Genomic DNA, 16956 nt, shown 5'->3' with positions numbered 1-16956 from the left:
ATAGCTAAACTATAATTGATCAGTTCTGCTCATAATGCTGCAGGATTCTTGTTCCACATTTGAATTTAAAAGGCTAGTATAAGCAGAAATAATTATTGAAATTCTCCTGCTTCTGAAATGAAGTAAGGGTTTCCATTTTAACAAGTGCCTTATAACTCAAAGACGATAAGAACCTAATTCCAGTTGAAGCCAATAAATGATAGGTACTCAGGAACTGAATTAAAAAGGTAAAACAGTTTTAGAGGCTGCTTAGAGACAGAAGGGCATTGGTGATTTCTCTGACTCCAAGCACTTAGTCATGCATTTAAAAACTGAAATCTTTGCCTTGAACTCTACTTGATAGGTTTTTCCATATTTTCATATCCATAAAATATGGCAATGAGGCCTGTGAGAGGTGAGATGGCCATTGGCTTGTGTCATGGCAAATCTGTACTGAATTAAATCCACTGACCATGAGGCGGTGTATGAATGGTTGAATGGTAGTTGTCTAACTGGAATCTCCAGCTCACAAACTAAGTGTTCAGTGCTCACATTTTGTATTAAAACTACCTGAATCACATCATTCATAGTTCGTTTATGGCTCTGCAGATAAGGATTATGCGACACAGACACTTTGAATAGATGATGCTTCATGCTCTCAAATAAAGCATGTTTTTTAAAACCAATGGAAAGGAAATAGTTCTTGTATTCTGTAAGGGTTTTTGGTTTTGTTATTGTCCTGGTGGCTTGCTTGTTCAGATAAAGGGCATATCTATCTTGTTTTTTTCCAAAGGATCTCCACAAACTCCACCAACAAATTATTGCAGAGATCCCTTAAATATCTTATTTAATGGATGGCCAGTTCCTATTATTTTGCAGCTCATGTGATAAGATAATTTTTTTAATCACTCAGGAACACAAAACATACTGGGCAGTAGAGCAGAATGATGCCTGGAGTCTAGTCTGTTTAAGTACAAGGCAAAAGTCCAGCCTGGGGCAAATCTCAGAATGAATAAAGCTCAGGGATGTAGCCATTTTGTCTAGTGTTTGCAGTTTGGCTTTCAAAATTGTTTTTAGTTTCTCTTCATTTTGAGTCTGACAGTAAGGCTATACCGAGGGGTGTAAAGCTCACTCCAAATCTTGGATGTGACATAATTCCATTTGTCAGTCTTGAAACAAAATTTGCTAAGTCAGAATGTTTGAACTGAATGTGAACTCCTCCTTAAACTATTAGGAGCTGAAGAGCAAACGATCTGGCACCAGATCATTTCTACTCATTGAGGAAATTGTAAAATGAATGTTTTAGAGACAACTGATGATCTCATTACAGTAAAAAACCTACACAGCCTCTAGTCTAGGCCAATACACTAGCTTTGCATGACATATAACTGACAGGTCTGATAGCTAACGCTGCTTGGCAAAAAGAGACATACCTTATTCATGAGAATTGTTAGTATAATTTATTAGGTTCTGATCATGTTCTTGGAAATGTCACAGTTAATTTAGGCAGCAGTCACTGCATCAAGGCTATTGCAACATATATTATAGACTGCAGAAAGATGGGGGGTGGAGGCAAGAGAGAGAGAAATCCAGCTGGAAGATAGATTCCTCAATAAATAAAAGACAAAAAGAAGTCTACAGTCACCAAGGTACAGAGTATTCAAGCCTATGCAGGTGGTAAATTTTTCCCTAGAATCTCCATTAAGCTTGTATTTTAGAAAGTCAAGTATTTTATTTTGAAGTCCCAAAGTGACAAGTCTAGAAGATTCTATGGCAATAGAACCCAGTTACCCTGACTAAAAAACAAGTGCATCATGTTTTGAGGCTGAACATGTCTAAGTTCAACTTCCAGCCATCAGATCATGTATATTTATCAACAACATTGAAAAACAGTTTGCTACCAGCTCTCATCTCCAAGGTTAAGTATTTCCAGATGGCAGTGTTTACATTGACACAGTTCATACTTCATTGAAGTGTTTTTTTATGGTCAAGGAGGATGCTAGGGCTTTCCTGACATAAGTTCTAAACTCCAAGGCTTCATGGAGGGGAAAAAATATCTAACTTTTTTTTATTATTATTTCTTTATTTACGTATATATATTATATTTCTATATATTTCTATATTTTACATGTATAAAAGAGAGGGTTTTCAAAAGCATAAATTTGCATTTGCACCCAGCTTCTGTTCATTGGGTGTCCAGTTGCCTTCTGTACTTCTAAAAATCTCCTCTTGTACAGGGAGTTGTATGGGTCATTCAGTTTTGTTATGTGAAATGGTTTTGGCTCATCATGATGTACTGGACATATGACTGCATGCATTGTAAAAGGTGAAACTAAGTTTATCTGGAAAGGTGGAGCACCGTGCACCCAGATGATCCCATATAAACATAAATATGTTGAGCACTCTTAGAGACCTGCTGCCATTTCTAACTTGCCCTCAAATCCCAGAACTTCCCAATGCTGTTGGCAATGTCTGAGCTTGCATTAACTAACTGTTTGCCCCAGATCTTCCCATTAGATCTGGCCATGACATCTTTGCTTTTCTCTGTTTCTATCTTGGGGTTTTTTTTAAGGAGGTGGGGGGTGGGAATTGTGAACTGCCACTGTGTGAAGATGTTGATAGGTAGCTTACAGGAGCAGCAGGTCTCTGATAATATGACATCTGTTGCTTCTTCTCCAGCCCCGTGGCTGTTGTTCTTTCAGAAAGGAAATTACACTTGACTATTTTTGCAAAATTCATGGGGGTTATCACTCCTTCATCTGTTGTATTCTAAGCATCTGCAATCAATCTGCAAATAAATCAATTATTTCTCCCAGAAGTTTTCACTGAAAATTGGGCAAGCTTCTCTATATTCCCAAATATTCCTTGATTCCTTGAAAAAAAATCTGAACGGTCTGCATTGAACAGTTAAGTATATGAGAATGAATTTCAGCTGGTTTCTAAGCATCTCTTTTGTCTAAATTCTAACTTGGTTTTGCCTTAGTCCAGTTTAAAAACTTCTTTGTTTCTTCATAACTGCCCTAAGTGGACAATCATGGATCCTTTCTTAAAAAACACAAAACCAAAAAATGCACTAAACATTCAAACACTCTAGGTCTCACTTTTAAGTAGTCTTTCTTCCAGCTGTTTAGGAAACTAATTTACTGCTTTGTTTTCTATTCTCACCAAATATTTTCTTGCTATCTTTTTTAATTCTTGCTAATAACAGTCCATTTTACGTCTTGCCCTTCTGACTTTGTTCCAAAATTTTACCTAACACTTATACATGTTTAGAACTTGGCTTGTTATAACCACAGTAACTTGACTCAGCTTCCACTTTTTCAATGTTGATCGCTTGAGTTTCATATCATCAAAAGGCTCTGAAGTACCAAGAGCTACCACTTCTGAGTTGTTACTTTCAAACTTGCCCTCTTTTGGATTTTCCACATCCACTGTGAATGCACAGCAGAGGGGCTTTGAAGTTCATGTTACATATTCTTCTGAACTTCCACATTCCTTTCAAGCACAAAATCATAAACTTTGCCACTACACTACATGGTCCCTCAAGGGCAAGCTGTGTTTCATTCTCCCACTTTTAGGCCATTCTTCCTTACTGGTCAGAATAAAATCTGGAATTATCTGATTCATACTTGCTTTTTCCATATTCCCCACCAAAAAAAAAAAAAAAAAAAAAAAAAAGAATGTTTGGTCAGTTTGGATTAAATCTATTTCAATAAAGGGAAATCATGTCAAATCCTTTATAATCAGTGAAAAGAAATTTACACTTTTACATCACAATTGTCATCTGAGCTATCTGAAATGTTTACTTTAGGGCAAGGTAAATTGTACTCCAGAAGTGGCTACATCTTTCTGTTAGCTACAGCGGGAAGCTAAAGGGTTATATGCCCTGTACTTTCCAAAATTAATAAAGCCTGAATTTAGATTAATCCACTATTTGCTCCCGAGGTACTTAATCCACCTGCTCTTGTAGTCAGTATGATCCTATTAACATATGACAGCACCTGTGCTCTCAGCTCCCTTTCTCTCCAGAGATTGTCTTTTTGCAGATCTCTCACGTATATCGTCTACCATGCAGTATTGATCCTTTGGATACATTTAGCAACACTTTCTCCCTGGATTTTCAGACAAGTTCTAGTTCTTTAAAACAGTCCAATCATGTGAACTGATCTACGCATTTAAGTCAGTGCACTGATTATATACTGACATTCCCCATATATAACACACAAGGCTCTATATGTCACTACAAAGTAAGTTCACATAGTTGTGTTTTTCCTACTGGCAAAGTAGGATTAATGTTAAAAATATAAAGGGAATCTTTACGGGCAAGTGCAGATACAGGCCACAAAATGCGATAGACTCTTCTATGCCAGAGGACAGCCATATATATCATTCACACAACCCCAGGGAAGTAAGCATCCTAAGGATATGGTCTCTGCAAATTATTTGCCTCTGCAAATAATTCTTGTAACACAAAGGGAGTATCTGTTATAGTCCTAACGCTATTACATAAGACTGACAAACTGATGCTCCATGGAAAAAAATCTCCAGGCCCTATAGAGATGATTCAAACATTTTCTAAGCCAGCTTCAATTTGGAAAAAAAGTAAATATTATATACATGAGAAAGAAAACCAAATGGTATTTGCCATTTTTCTTAGTTTTGTAACTAGGTAACCAAAGGCACTCTTTGCCCTAAGTAGTTTTACTGCTTTCACCATGAGCAAAAAACCATTTCAAATTAGAAAGCTGAAAGCTTCTCTGCACCAAAGTAAGGGAAATCCATCTGAAGGTCAATTCTAACAGTAGCAAATATAAACCATAGGTATTTGCTAGAAATAAGCACAGAAACCTTACACTCTATCCTGCTCTACACACACACATTTTGGCCTATAAATTGAAGAACATTATATTTTTTCAAATGCATACTGTATTTTTGCTACGGATGTGAGTGAGAAGGTGGGTAGGAGTTGTGTGGGAGGAACTAAGTACAAAGAAGTGTTTAAACTGTTCATAAGGGAAAGCAAACATCTCACAAAAAATGGCATCAGGACGATGTACAAACGCAAGACAAAATCTGATCAATGTAAGAGATCACCTTCCCTCTACAAGGGGTACCCTTGTATAAAAGACCAGAGACAATTCTGAAGTGAGATGCTCAGATACTGACATTGCAAACTACCCATGTATATGATGTCATGTACCAGTGACAGAAAAGCCCACAGAATGTCTCTGGTAACCCTTTCCCAATGCACACTTACTTGTTTCTCAAAAAACAGCAGGGGAAAAAACGATGCTGTCTTCCCCCATAGACAAATACATTCTGGTACTATGCTAGATCAAAAGGCAAGTCAATCGGAATTAGGTTAACTTAATTCATCTGATTCCGGTTAGATGGAAGGGAAATGGAAGCATTATGAAGAGTACCACCTGCACCTTCACAGTGCAGCCTGTTCTTTTTTCTACTCTCTCCTGTTGCTGCTGAGCAATTACCCTTCAGGAAACTTGTTTTATCTCCTGAAGGCAACCTGCAGGATGTGCTGCTTGGGACCAGCCATCTTGCTCCTGAGCAAGCAGTCTCCTTCTTCTCTTGATTTTACTTTTAGGCTACAGCCATGCTTCATCCTGCCATTGCGAACCAGAAGGTTCTAAAGCATTTCTAAAGGAGAATGAAATAAACCTCTTACGGTCCACAATTTTATTTTACTTTTCTTTGTTACGAAGCAAGCACGATGCTAGCTGAAAGAGTGAACATACATTATAAAGGCAAACGCATGAAACGTGAGATTCAGTTTAAGACACCTAAATTTAGACATGCAAGCATGTGGTGAGCGTTTAAGCTTAAAGCCAATGGATAGCCAATCAATATAGGCAATAAAGCTTACAGAGCAATTCAGCTTGCTCTGCACAACTCACAGTTGGCCAGCTGAATTGTTCCCTAGCCTCCATTGACTTTAATGGCAATCAGACACTCAGCAAGCACATAGATGTCTAAATTTAAGTACCTTAATCTGAGGTTTAGTCTTGTCCAAAGACACAAAATTCAGAAACTTCAAAAGTTAGGATTCAAGCGCTAATACTTGCTGTTACCTCCTTGTGGCTATTAATTCACCTTAATTCTCTCTTTTATATACATTTTTCACTTGTTGCAATCTTATGGAAAATTATAAAACTGAAAAACATCATAAAAATTCAAGGAGCGATGAGCACTAATTGTGCATAAATTGTACATCTGAATTTTGCTGCTGAACTTGGATGTGTAGACTAACTGTGCTTTAGGTACTGCCGACTTGGCACTGAAAGTGCTCTGAAGCATGCAGGTTAAGACACTTACAATCGGTAGGTATGTTTTATCATAATTTTGATTTCAGATTGTAAGGCAAAAAAATCATGTGGTGATTTTCATTTGAACAGGACACATTCCTCCTCCTGCCTCCCCAGGAATTTCCCCTAAAAATGACAATGTGTTCCCTATGAACCTTCTTCCTAAACTAGTAAGATTTGTACCGCTTTCTGCCAGCAAGGGTGTATGCACAATGTGTGGCCGTTTTATGTGTATGGTTCTTGGAAATCATTTCCACCATTGCAGGTGGTTGTAACTCAGCCACACTGGGTTCCCATTGCTGTTTTAATCAGCAGTATATCCCTTGGCATAGGAAGTGGAATTGTAAACTGCAAGAATGGCATCAAGCAACATTACGTCTTTATTTTTATTGGAGACTACATTTTCCTTAACAGGTGGAGAACTTGGGGTTAGATCAGGATTCCAGCAGCCTCTAAGTCTAGACTTCTCACATGATTCTAAACATATCAGTTGACATACTGGCACCTCATTTACACTGCTCTGAAATTGAAATAATACTTTCATTGATTTTCCGAGCTGTTTCATTTGGGTTATACACTTCAGAGACAGAAGTTAACCTGTGTGTACACAGCCCCTAGCAAATCAAGTCTTGATGGCAATTAGTATTCAAAATGTTACTTGAGAATATTTACATTATACTTAAAAAAAGGACAGTACTACAGGGAGGGAGATGTTCTGCTACAGCTATGAACATACACTGGTGATGTATGCATTATAACATTTTAAAAACCTTCAGAAGTGAGAAGGAAAAGGTTTAATTTGGTGGTAATTCACAAGAGCGTAATGAATTATAGCAAGAAGAAACGAACATTAAAAAAAAATTCCTACCACTTAGGGGGAAAACCCAGCTTATTACGAATGTAACCCTATAACCCATTTTTTTTGCTGTTTGAAATGTTTTTTACCATTTGAAACAACATTTTCTGTTATTCTTCCATTTGCCTTCAAGGTTCAGCTAGGATTCGTTTTGTCTTTCTGCACAGAAGCACTGGGAATATCAACTTGCTTTCTGAGTTAAGTTTTAAACATTTTGAGTCAATTAAGTGAAAACAGAAAAATACACCTATCACTGCTCTTCCCAAGGTTTTAGCCAGGCAGATCTCGGTCATTACCGATCCTGTGATGCCATCTGGTGGCATTTTGGAAAAATAAATCCAAATTTTACTCTTCCATGGGGCCGAGGTTGAGGCATAACCTTTCATAAGTCTCCGTCCCTGGACTGTCGGCTTGGATCCTTCTCAACCATCTAAGAGCAGCCAGACAGAAAGAGGGGCTGAGAGGTTATGGGATTTTTCCAAGCCGTGTCAGCTGACTTTGAGACTACGTACACAGCCAGCGTGTCACCCAAAGGTGACACATATTCCTAGCTCTGTTGGGTCTCGCTCACGGATTTACAGTCTGTTTAAGGTATTTTTATAGGCACCTTCCCAAAGATGAGCTACACACCTCTCAAGCAGCCAACACTTTGCCATGTTTACAGCACAAGCATAAATTAGGAAATTTTTTTTCCTAATAATTTCTTAATAAATTAGGAAATACTGTGATCCTCCTTGTCCCCATGGGAGACTGAGACTAAGAAAAAATACAGCACCTTGCCGAGGGTCATGAGGGATACTGCCTACATCAGAGAGTTAAATCCAGATCTCCAAAGTTTAAATCCCTTACTAGGCTTCCTGTCTGAAAGAAATTTAAGCAAGCCTGAGTTAATTAGAAATACTAGCTTTGAGGGTACTATTTATTCTTGCTAAATCAGATTTGTCATGTTTTGAGAAACAAATGGGGAAACTATTTCTGTAGGGAACTAAATGTTTCTGAGGGACGAGGCAAAAAGAATAAACAGAGAGAAACAGACCTACTTTGTGCAGCCCTTATAAAATTGAGGTGTCTGGGACCCTTCACCAGGCAACGGTCTAAGATTAATCAGCTCTAAAATCAGCCTGTGCATTAAATCTGGTTAACTTGAGTACGGAAAAATGGTTTCATAATAGTTATTTGTGACTAAATAAGTAAGCAGTGCCTGACTTGGTGATAGCCTGGGGATATGCAGGCAGTCTAATTTAGTAATAATTTCCATCCCTCTCTGCTCAATGAACAAATAAACTACTCTTGCATGACAAGTAAATGCTGCAGCAACATTGGTAACTTTAATTAGAACACATGGAGGACATTGCTATGAAACAGACAATAATCAGAGTTAAAAATTCAACTGTGGCAGTATCGTGCAGTGCTAAACATACCCCTGCTTAAAAATAAAGGATAATAGACTTTTATATTTGTATCTGAGCTTCTAGATTTCTGCATACAATGTACTGTGAAAGGCTTTGATCTCTGACTTCTCTTTCAGTCTGTCCTATTTTGCCACATCTAGCCAAAGAAAAATAAATTGTATAATTGCCCTGAAGAATTTGCCATTTCTATTATTTGGGTTTCTTGCCTGTGTTCTTCTTGGCACAAGCCTTTGACTTCCTTGTGTCTTCAAGTTGATAACCCTATAAGAGTCTATTTTGTTTTTCTTGCAGTTTCCTACAGACTCAGGGATCTGTTTAAGGCATCTAAACATCTTCTACTTGCCCTTTCTCAGTTTTTCTTAAAGCATTTTCAAGGAACAGGTCTGGGTAAAATATACTAGTAATGATCCTCACAGCTTCAGGATACTGCATAGCTTCGGTACTAACTCACCAGATTTTCCATGTATTGCAAAGGATCTCCAGCCAGCTTTTCACACCAAAACTTTGACAGGTGGAAGGTAAATTCACTTTTCATACAATAGGCCAGTGGCCCAGACACTCCCCAGCAATGCAGGAAAACCAGTTCTAGCTTCCTCATGGATTTAAACATTGACCAGGCAAGTGCCCCATAACCATGCCACAAACTGCCCAGGCTAAAGCCACCTTCCACCCCAGTGCTAATCAAAGTGCAGCCAAGGATGCACGATTCACAGGGACAGAAGGCACCACAGCAGGAGTGAGTGTGACACTGCAGCCCAGTGGGTCCATCACCAATCTGGGACAAATAATTCCTGTGTTTCATTTCTTTGCCTTAAGGCTATTTACCCACTTTGTATGAAACAGCAACTGTATCAATCTGGGCTAGTTTCTGTTTTCTGTAAGGCAGCATAATGTGAATGGGTATTTAACTGCATTTTCAAGGCTTTCTTTGTCGTTCAAAATCCTTTACGCTCAGATTGTTTCAGTCAGATGTTCAATTACTTGACAGAGCCTCAAACATAAATGCTCTGTGTTTTAAACGCATGCTACCAATACATACATGAAAGAAAAATTAAAAAGATGATTTTTGAGACGAAGTATGCAAAATATAACCTTAGGCGACAAAGCCTTTTATTCTGTAAAATTTGAAAACTTATTTCAGAGCGATCATCAAATTCATTAGAGGCACAGAGATAATTAACATAACCTAATTAATCTCCTTCCCGTATCGGGCCATTTGCTCAGCTGTTTAGTGCACACTAGGTGGCACCCCGAGCCCGGATGATTTCATCACACTGCTTTTCTCCTCAAAGCTAAGCTGAAATTGGGAAATATCTTCGGACTCGGCAGCGCATTTTGGGCAAAATGAAACTGGATGATGGGCTAAACTGGGAGATGCTGGGGTCTGCACTGAGTTCAGGTCCCCTCTCTGTGCTGTTGCCATTCTGTAGATAGCATTAAGCAAAGAAAACTCTCCTTCCAAGCAAAGTGCAAGTAACATCAGTAACAAATGCTATAAAACCCAAGAGCACATAAACAAAATATTCAGTGATAAACTGTTTCCAGCTTGGATTTTACAACCTGGAAACCAAAAAGACAAAAAAGACAAAAATATTGTGTCCCTTGCAATATAGACAACAAATAAGATTAAGCAGTTGGCCAGCAAAGCCCAACACAGATACTTACAGACAAAATTTGATCTCCTCGCTGCAGTTCTCCACTGAGATCGGCCGGCCCGCCTGCTAGGATGAAAGACACGAAAATGCCTTCCCCATCTTCTCCTCCCACAATGTTAAAACCAAGTCCTGTGGAGCCTTTGTGCAGGATGATTTTTCGAGGCTCTCTGTATAGAAACAAAATGATAAAGTTTACCCATTCAAAACTCTTCATGTGTACACATTTTTCAAGGCCTCTTAAGCATACTGTATTTTCCTTAAAACACAATGGCCTGTTATCACCTAAAGAAACCATTTAACAAATCAGATAAATCAGTTTAAATGGAGAACAGATAATGTAGGAATTAATCAGTTTGTGTGTACTCTCGCGTCCCCCCCGCCGCCCCCATGGTTGAATCCAAACACCTCTATTAATTTCAGCCCACTAGAGTAATCTTCACTAAGTGATTGATTTATTAAACTAAATATTAAACCACTGAATATATTTTATAATGTAATTTATAGCAATACTATATATACACGTTGAATCTTTACATGGTACTTCTTTTTTATTTTAAGCTCTACTCTTGCTTTTTAAACAAATTAACAAAGAAAAAAAAAATAAAACTCCAAGCAGAGCAACGTCAGGTGTGTTTGATCCTGAGAGATTTGGAGCAAATACCGTTTGTACGATCAAGCTTGTAGACCAGAATCTCACCAGTTTGACATTGTCAGAACCTTGCATTTGTAAAAGTACACCGCAGGTTCATTACTTACCCAGAAGAAGGGATATCTGCTTTTGCCTTACTGGCTTTAAAAGTTGTTTGTTATGATGGAAATAAATAATAACAGCTACATCTCATTTGTACTTTCTATGTATAAATTGAAAATATGCCCCAAAGGATGTAAACATAGTAACATGCGTTTTAGTGATGGGAAAACTAATGTCCAGGAGGAGAAGACTTTCCTAAGCAATCAGGGTAGCAACCTTGAGAAAGTGTCATGGATATTCTGCTTCCCAGTCTCTATATATCTGGGGCCTCAGCTCTGTCTCTCCCTTGGATACACAACCACACACAACAATATATACATACATTCCCCCGATATTTGTTGGTACTTACCCCATTTCAAATCCCTGTAACAATTTGTTTTTCAGAAAAAATGTAAATACTGTTATATTAATTTGGATGTGTAAATCTTAAGCCCAGCCCTGCAGATACTCACAAACACATACCAGGACATTCTAATTCTCAGTTTTCACAAACAGAGGTTACCAGCAAAGTGACAATTGTAAACACACACATACAGAAAGATTCTCCAGAATGCTCCCTGAAAAAAAGACCCCATATTCCTGTGTACTATATACCAGTTCTACATATGAATGGCTTTTTAATTGCCATTTTGTTTTTAAAGAAAAGAAGAAAAAGCAGAGAGAGAAGTGATTAATTGAGGAATGTCTTCTTTGATGCAAGTTGTCTTACAGTTATATACGTGGAGACTTAATCTTTACAGAATAATTCCAAAATCAGTAGGTGTTTGTTATCTTTGCCCAGTACTAATGTTCAAACTGTGTCCCCAGCTTGATCATGAACTGTAAATAACACCTCAACTTTCTGAAACCAAAGCTTAATATTTTTGAAAGAAAAAACTAAAGCAAATTTCCATACTATTTTTAAAGGTGATTGTAACCTTTAGCGAAAGTATTAGTCCTACTCCATATGGTCCTCTGTCTTACAACTTTTTCTTAACATTGTATAGTCAGAAAATAACCTTTAAAAAATACAGCTCTGAGAAAAAGACATACTGTCTTGAGTTTGTATATCCTTAGCATATTTTTAACCAACGAAAAAATAAAAGAAGGTTTCTTTTCTTTTGAATCATCCCTGTGGATTTGCCTTGTAGCAACACTTTTAACACCTTCTTAAATATGTGCAGATTAGACAAAATGTAATCCAGATCTAAGAAGTCTAAACAGGTTTTTAATTAGGAAGGGTGGCCTGGGGGTTGGAGCAGAACTAGGACAGCAAGCTGGAGGCATGGATTCCTTTCCCGGCTCAGCTCATATGCTGCTGAGTGATCTTGGCAAGTCATTTGTTCTTCCAGCTTCAGTTTCCTCATCCACAAAATGATATGGTGACACTTGTCGGCTTTGAGTCCTACCCGTCAAAAATACTTTGCAAGAGCGGAGCTACTGCCATTATTATTTACCTGAATATCGAGGAAAAAGAGGCAGTAAAGTCAAACAAATATATTTGCATGCTCTGCTGGTGAGAAATCAGAACAGCTTCTGTTCAAAATGAAACCGAGCATTTCCACATATGACAGGCAGCTTGGATCGAATAGTTGAAAGCCAGTGCTATGGGGAAAACTAGGTCAATACACAGGATATCTACTGAATAGTAAGCTGTGCAGCTCAATAAAAAGTTGGCCCAGTTATTAATCCCTGCCTCTGATCAAGTCAGCAGATTTATGCGTAAAACGCTGTCAGTGCTGTTTTGTAATTTTGGCCTTTTGACAGAAAAATTCACATTCTGCTCTTGGATGATTATGTTCAGAGGAAGCTCAAACAATATCGGGGGAATGTCAGAAGCTGTGGTTGGAACACAAGGGGGTTTGGTTCCTGCTTTTTAGCTTAAGCAGGTCATTTTGGTCATGACTCAAATCTGGCTGTATAGACACTGACCAACCATAACATGTCTTTATATTTCTTTCATATCTGCGTATCCTGCAGAATCTGAAAGGCGAATTCAAGAGCACACAAGTGTTGTCATCACTATAGGAATAACCTTTAGCCATGACTCCACCGCAAAAACTACAGGAGGTAGAAGGTATATGCCAATTCATAGGTAGGAAGTTTTTTGAAATATATATTTGTTCACACTTGCATAGTGTACATAGTATGAAAATGAAAAAAAATCTTTATGATGATAATAAAGCGTTGTAGCATGGGATGAAGTTAAAGTAGGAAAAATGTTTCTTAAGCAAACAAACTACAATACCAGCCACTGATCAGGTGATCTTTTAAGAGTAATGCAGAAATGAGTTATCTGTCAATGCTTTACACACAGTCAAAGAAAAGGCCAATTTTGATAAAGCTGAAGATGAGGATGTTACATATTTATTCTCCTGGTATAAAAGTTTATAGTCAACTCTTTTAATATAATCGTTAAGGACATCTAAGAACAGGTGCTCCTTAACTTTTCTTTAATATCTGGGAAGCAACACTAGGAAAACTTCCATTGCCTCTATTAAAATTCTTTATGAATTCCAATACCCCCGAAAGAATTCCAGATAGAACGCAGATAAATCCTGTAAAGGAGGTAATGGAATCAAAGACTTAAAGGTGACATGGTTAGGGGAGAGAAAGTAGTGGGGAAAAAAGTAGTAACTCAAATGTGAATGATACTTCTCTGCAGCAAATGCACTCGGTAAAAATGTGTAGTTCTCTGCAGAAAACAGCAAGTGATGCAAAGGTAATTTCACGGTAACTTACTTTAAAAGCTCCCTCTTTTGTCTGGACTCAATAGGTGGCACTCTGTAGCTACCGAGGAAAAAAGAACAGTCTAACATCCAGTGTTTCTGAAATGCATGTTTCTGCCTCCAGCCGTAGCTACTTATCCCATTTACAATTTCTTCTGTGATAAATACGGCTGAAAGTAAGTTTCTAGGTGCTAACAAAGCATACTAGCACTTTAATTTTGTGTGTGCATGCTTTATGCCCTCCTGCAGCTTTGTACCAAATACAAACAGAGAAGAGCAGCAGGGGAAATCAAGCAGAAATTAGAAAGGAGTGTGAGATGAAAACGTTCCTGGACTGACAGAAGGCAGCAGAAGGGGAGAAAAAATGCTAAAAAACCAACCAAACAAAACCCGAAAAAACCACAAACAAACAAAAAAAAAGAGCAAAGAGCAAAGAAAAGAGAGACTAGGATAAAGGGAGACAGTACATCTGTAAAGGAGAGCAGGGAAGGAATTAAAAAAATAAAGAAGGAAGGAAAAAAGGAAGATTCACTATAACTGAGCCAGGACTAAAGGAGCAAATAAAGTGCTGCAATCCACACAAATTTACAGGCGCAGAAATCAATGGGAGAATCAATTTGGATGGACTTGGTTACTTGCTTCAGGGAATGCATCAGATCATATTCTGTAAAGCACATAAATTGCAGGCCTGATGTAAGAGCAAAGTATTATTAAATTAATATTTGAAACCAATAAGTGGTAACAAATCAGAGTAGATAAAACTTGAACACTTAAGAAAAATTCTCCTGTCATAAAAATGTGATTACCAAAAGTAAATCAAAAAAGCGAGACATTTTTCCTCCTTAACATTTTTTTTTGTTCATGCTTGTTCTATTTCTTCATTATCTCAAAAATAGGTAAGAGTTTTCTATCTACTACATTTGTACTGAATATTTGGTTTGATCAGTTTACTCTTTTACAATAAGAAAATGACAAGACAAAAAAGTGACTATCCCTATCATTCTTCCAGATTGTGAATCCATAGTAATTATAGATTTAATTTAAGAGATTAAAAACTGGACTCATAAATGAAGGGGAAGAGCTTTCTGAAAACAAGTAATTCTTATAATAACTAACTGAAAGAAAATCCATTTTTAATTTGCTTATTTTGTGCTGCTGGCTACGTTAAAGAATACAGATCAGTTTAGTATTCATCTCACACTGACGCAGCTCTGCCTTTGTGTTTCTTTTGCACCATCTATAAAACTGGGGTGCTGACATAATTTTGTGTTTTTTGGAACATCTACCGGAGTATTAAGCACACTGGATGCTTTCAAGTATCAGACACTAGAGACTTCTTCAGTTATATACAATCAATGAGGTATCCCAAATCTGCAGGGACTTAGAAATACGGCTTTGATCTTACTTTGGCTGTAGGTTTTTGTTGTGTTGGTGGTTGTTTGGTTTGGTTTTTTTTCCAGAAATGCTGTTGGCCTCACAAAGGCTACTGAAATCATACATCCATTCATGCACATGCTGATTTGGTGTTACAGTAACGCACATCATAGAAAGCCCAGAAGACTAGACATTTCTCTTACTGCTTGCATTAGGGTAGCACCAGTCTCCAACCAAGGCCCCACATATAATGCAATAAAACCCATTCAAGCTACTTGAAGTAGCAAATAACAAGGGAAAATTGAAGGAGAGAAAAAATTGCACCAGTTGGTTAAAGTCATGCATTAGTAGTACATTGGAGAACACCCCCCCCACCCCCCCCAAATCTAAGGGATCAAAGCACCCTTTGCCCGAGCAGTATGGTGTTTGGCTTCTGATATTTCACCGTGTGACTACTGAGCTACGCCTGCTTAGAGTCAGCGGGTTAATCAAGCTATTTCTTTTTCAGTATAATACTTTCAGTTTTCCTCTCATACTTCAAAAACCTCCAATAACTAACTGCATGTTTATTTCAGACAACAAAAGGGTGTTCATGGAAGGATCTAAAAAGGGTAGTTCAAATAGATAGAGCATTCTTCACAGCATCGAACACAGAAAGCTGGGATGGACAGAGAATGTGACAGTGTGTATGACGTTTTAAAATCTGATTAATCACACAAAAGAGAATTTGAAATCTTAAGTGGCTGAGGGCCTGGAATGCACACACACACCTTTTTAAAAGACACCAAAGTCCAGGCAAAACCAAATTTACTCAACTTATTTAAATTTTCTTCACTACCTTCTACAACTCTGTTTCACAACAATTTAGAGAAAATTCTATCTGTAGTGCTCTCATCTGTTGTTTTATTGCAATATCACTTTTGGTGCATTTGGCTTTTACATTTCCCCTGTTATTCCCCTCTTAGGCTCAGCAAAATCTTTCCACCAGCATGTGAAACACCTCTACCCCCTGCCTTCCTCCCCAGCCTTCCGGAGGTTTCCAAAACACGGTGCCCCGGCGGTGGTGGGGGGCTGGCAGACCTTCCTTTCTGCCATTCCTGGGAGAGTCTCAGAGCGCAGGAGAGGCTGAACACATCTGTGTTACCCATCAGTGCCACACCTAGCCCAGCGAGGTCTGTTCCCCCATATTTTACTTTAATTGTTATTATCCTGATTTCAATTATGATTGAAAAAAAACAACCCCAAAATAAGGAAACCTGCCTCTTATCTATTGCTGCCACAATGAGCGTAACAGTCCGGAGGGGTAACTTTGCCTTCTTAAACTGAGACAGTGTTTTAGTCATGTGCAAGAGCATTCATTTTCATTGCCTGCAATTGATTCGTGACTTACTATTTCATTTTACTAAATGCAGATGTACTAACAACTAAGCATTCAGCCTTTAACGGGATGTACAATTTTCATAATGCATAGCAAAAGATAATAGAATACAGTCACCCATTCTGCTTGAAACAAGTATTTTATCTCTTTATTTGACTAGGTTTTTGTTGGCATTTCTTGTTGATTGAATGTTGGCATTCACTGTAGAAGCAATACTTTATCCTAACTTTAATACCAACTAAATTTTTAATGCATTTATATTCTGCAAAGATCATGTCTAACTTGTCACAAACTTTGACATATATTTAATACAAGGCAACCTACTGGGAGCCAGGCTTCAACCTGACTGATGCATGCATGAGTGCATTGGCTTATACATGTGCAACTTTATTTGTTTTGTGGGAACCTCTCTGGACCTTAACAGTCTTTCATTGTTGTCTTTGGTAGAGAAATTAAAGCCTGCACACCAGGCAACGTTTTCTGCTTAAAGCTAGCAAGATGGAACTGGCATACAGGAATAATC

The 16956-nt window shown here is 38.0% G+C and overlaps 1 protein-coding gene and 1 long non-coding RNA gene across 26 annotated transcripts in view; one reads left to right on the top strand and one right to left on the bottom strand.

Moving 5' to 3' along the window:
• DLG2 (discs large MAGUK scaffold protein 2) overlaps window positions 1-16956 on the bottom strand; it is a 1068724-nt gene that overhangs the window by 252760 nt on the left and 799008 nt on the right. For all 25 annotated transcript variants that reach the window (XM_080375907.1, XM_080375911.1, XM_080375888.1 and 22 more), the window contains one exon: window positions 10233-10389. In XM_080375907.1, coding sequence (XP_080232033.1) covers window positions 10233-10389 — 157 coding nt within the window. The remainder of the gene's footprint in view (window positions 1-10232; window positions 10390-16956) is intronic.
• Window positions 1-16956, top strand: part of LOC308059077 — a 450864-nt gene that overhangs the window by 86955 nt on the left and 346953 nt on the right. The gene's annotated exons all lie outside the window — the stretch shown is intronic.

Source organism: Falco punctatus (assembly GCF_963210335.1).
Source record: "Falco punctatus genome assembly, chromosome: 2".
Taxonomy (NCBI): domain Eukaryota; kingdom Metazoa; phylum Chordata; class Aves; order Falconiformes; family Falconidae; genus Falco; species Falco punctatus.
Note: the sequence above shows the minus strand (reverse complement) of the source record. Positions and strands in the feature narration are given on the sequence as shown.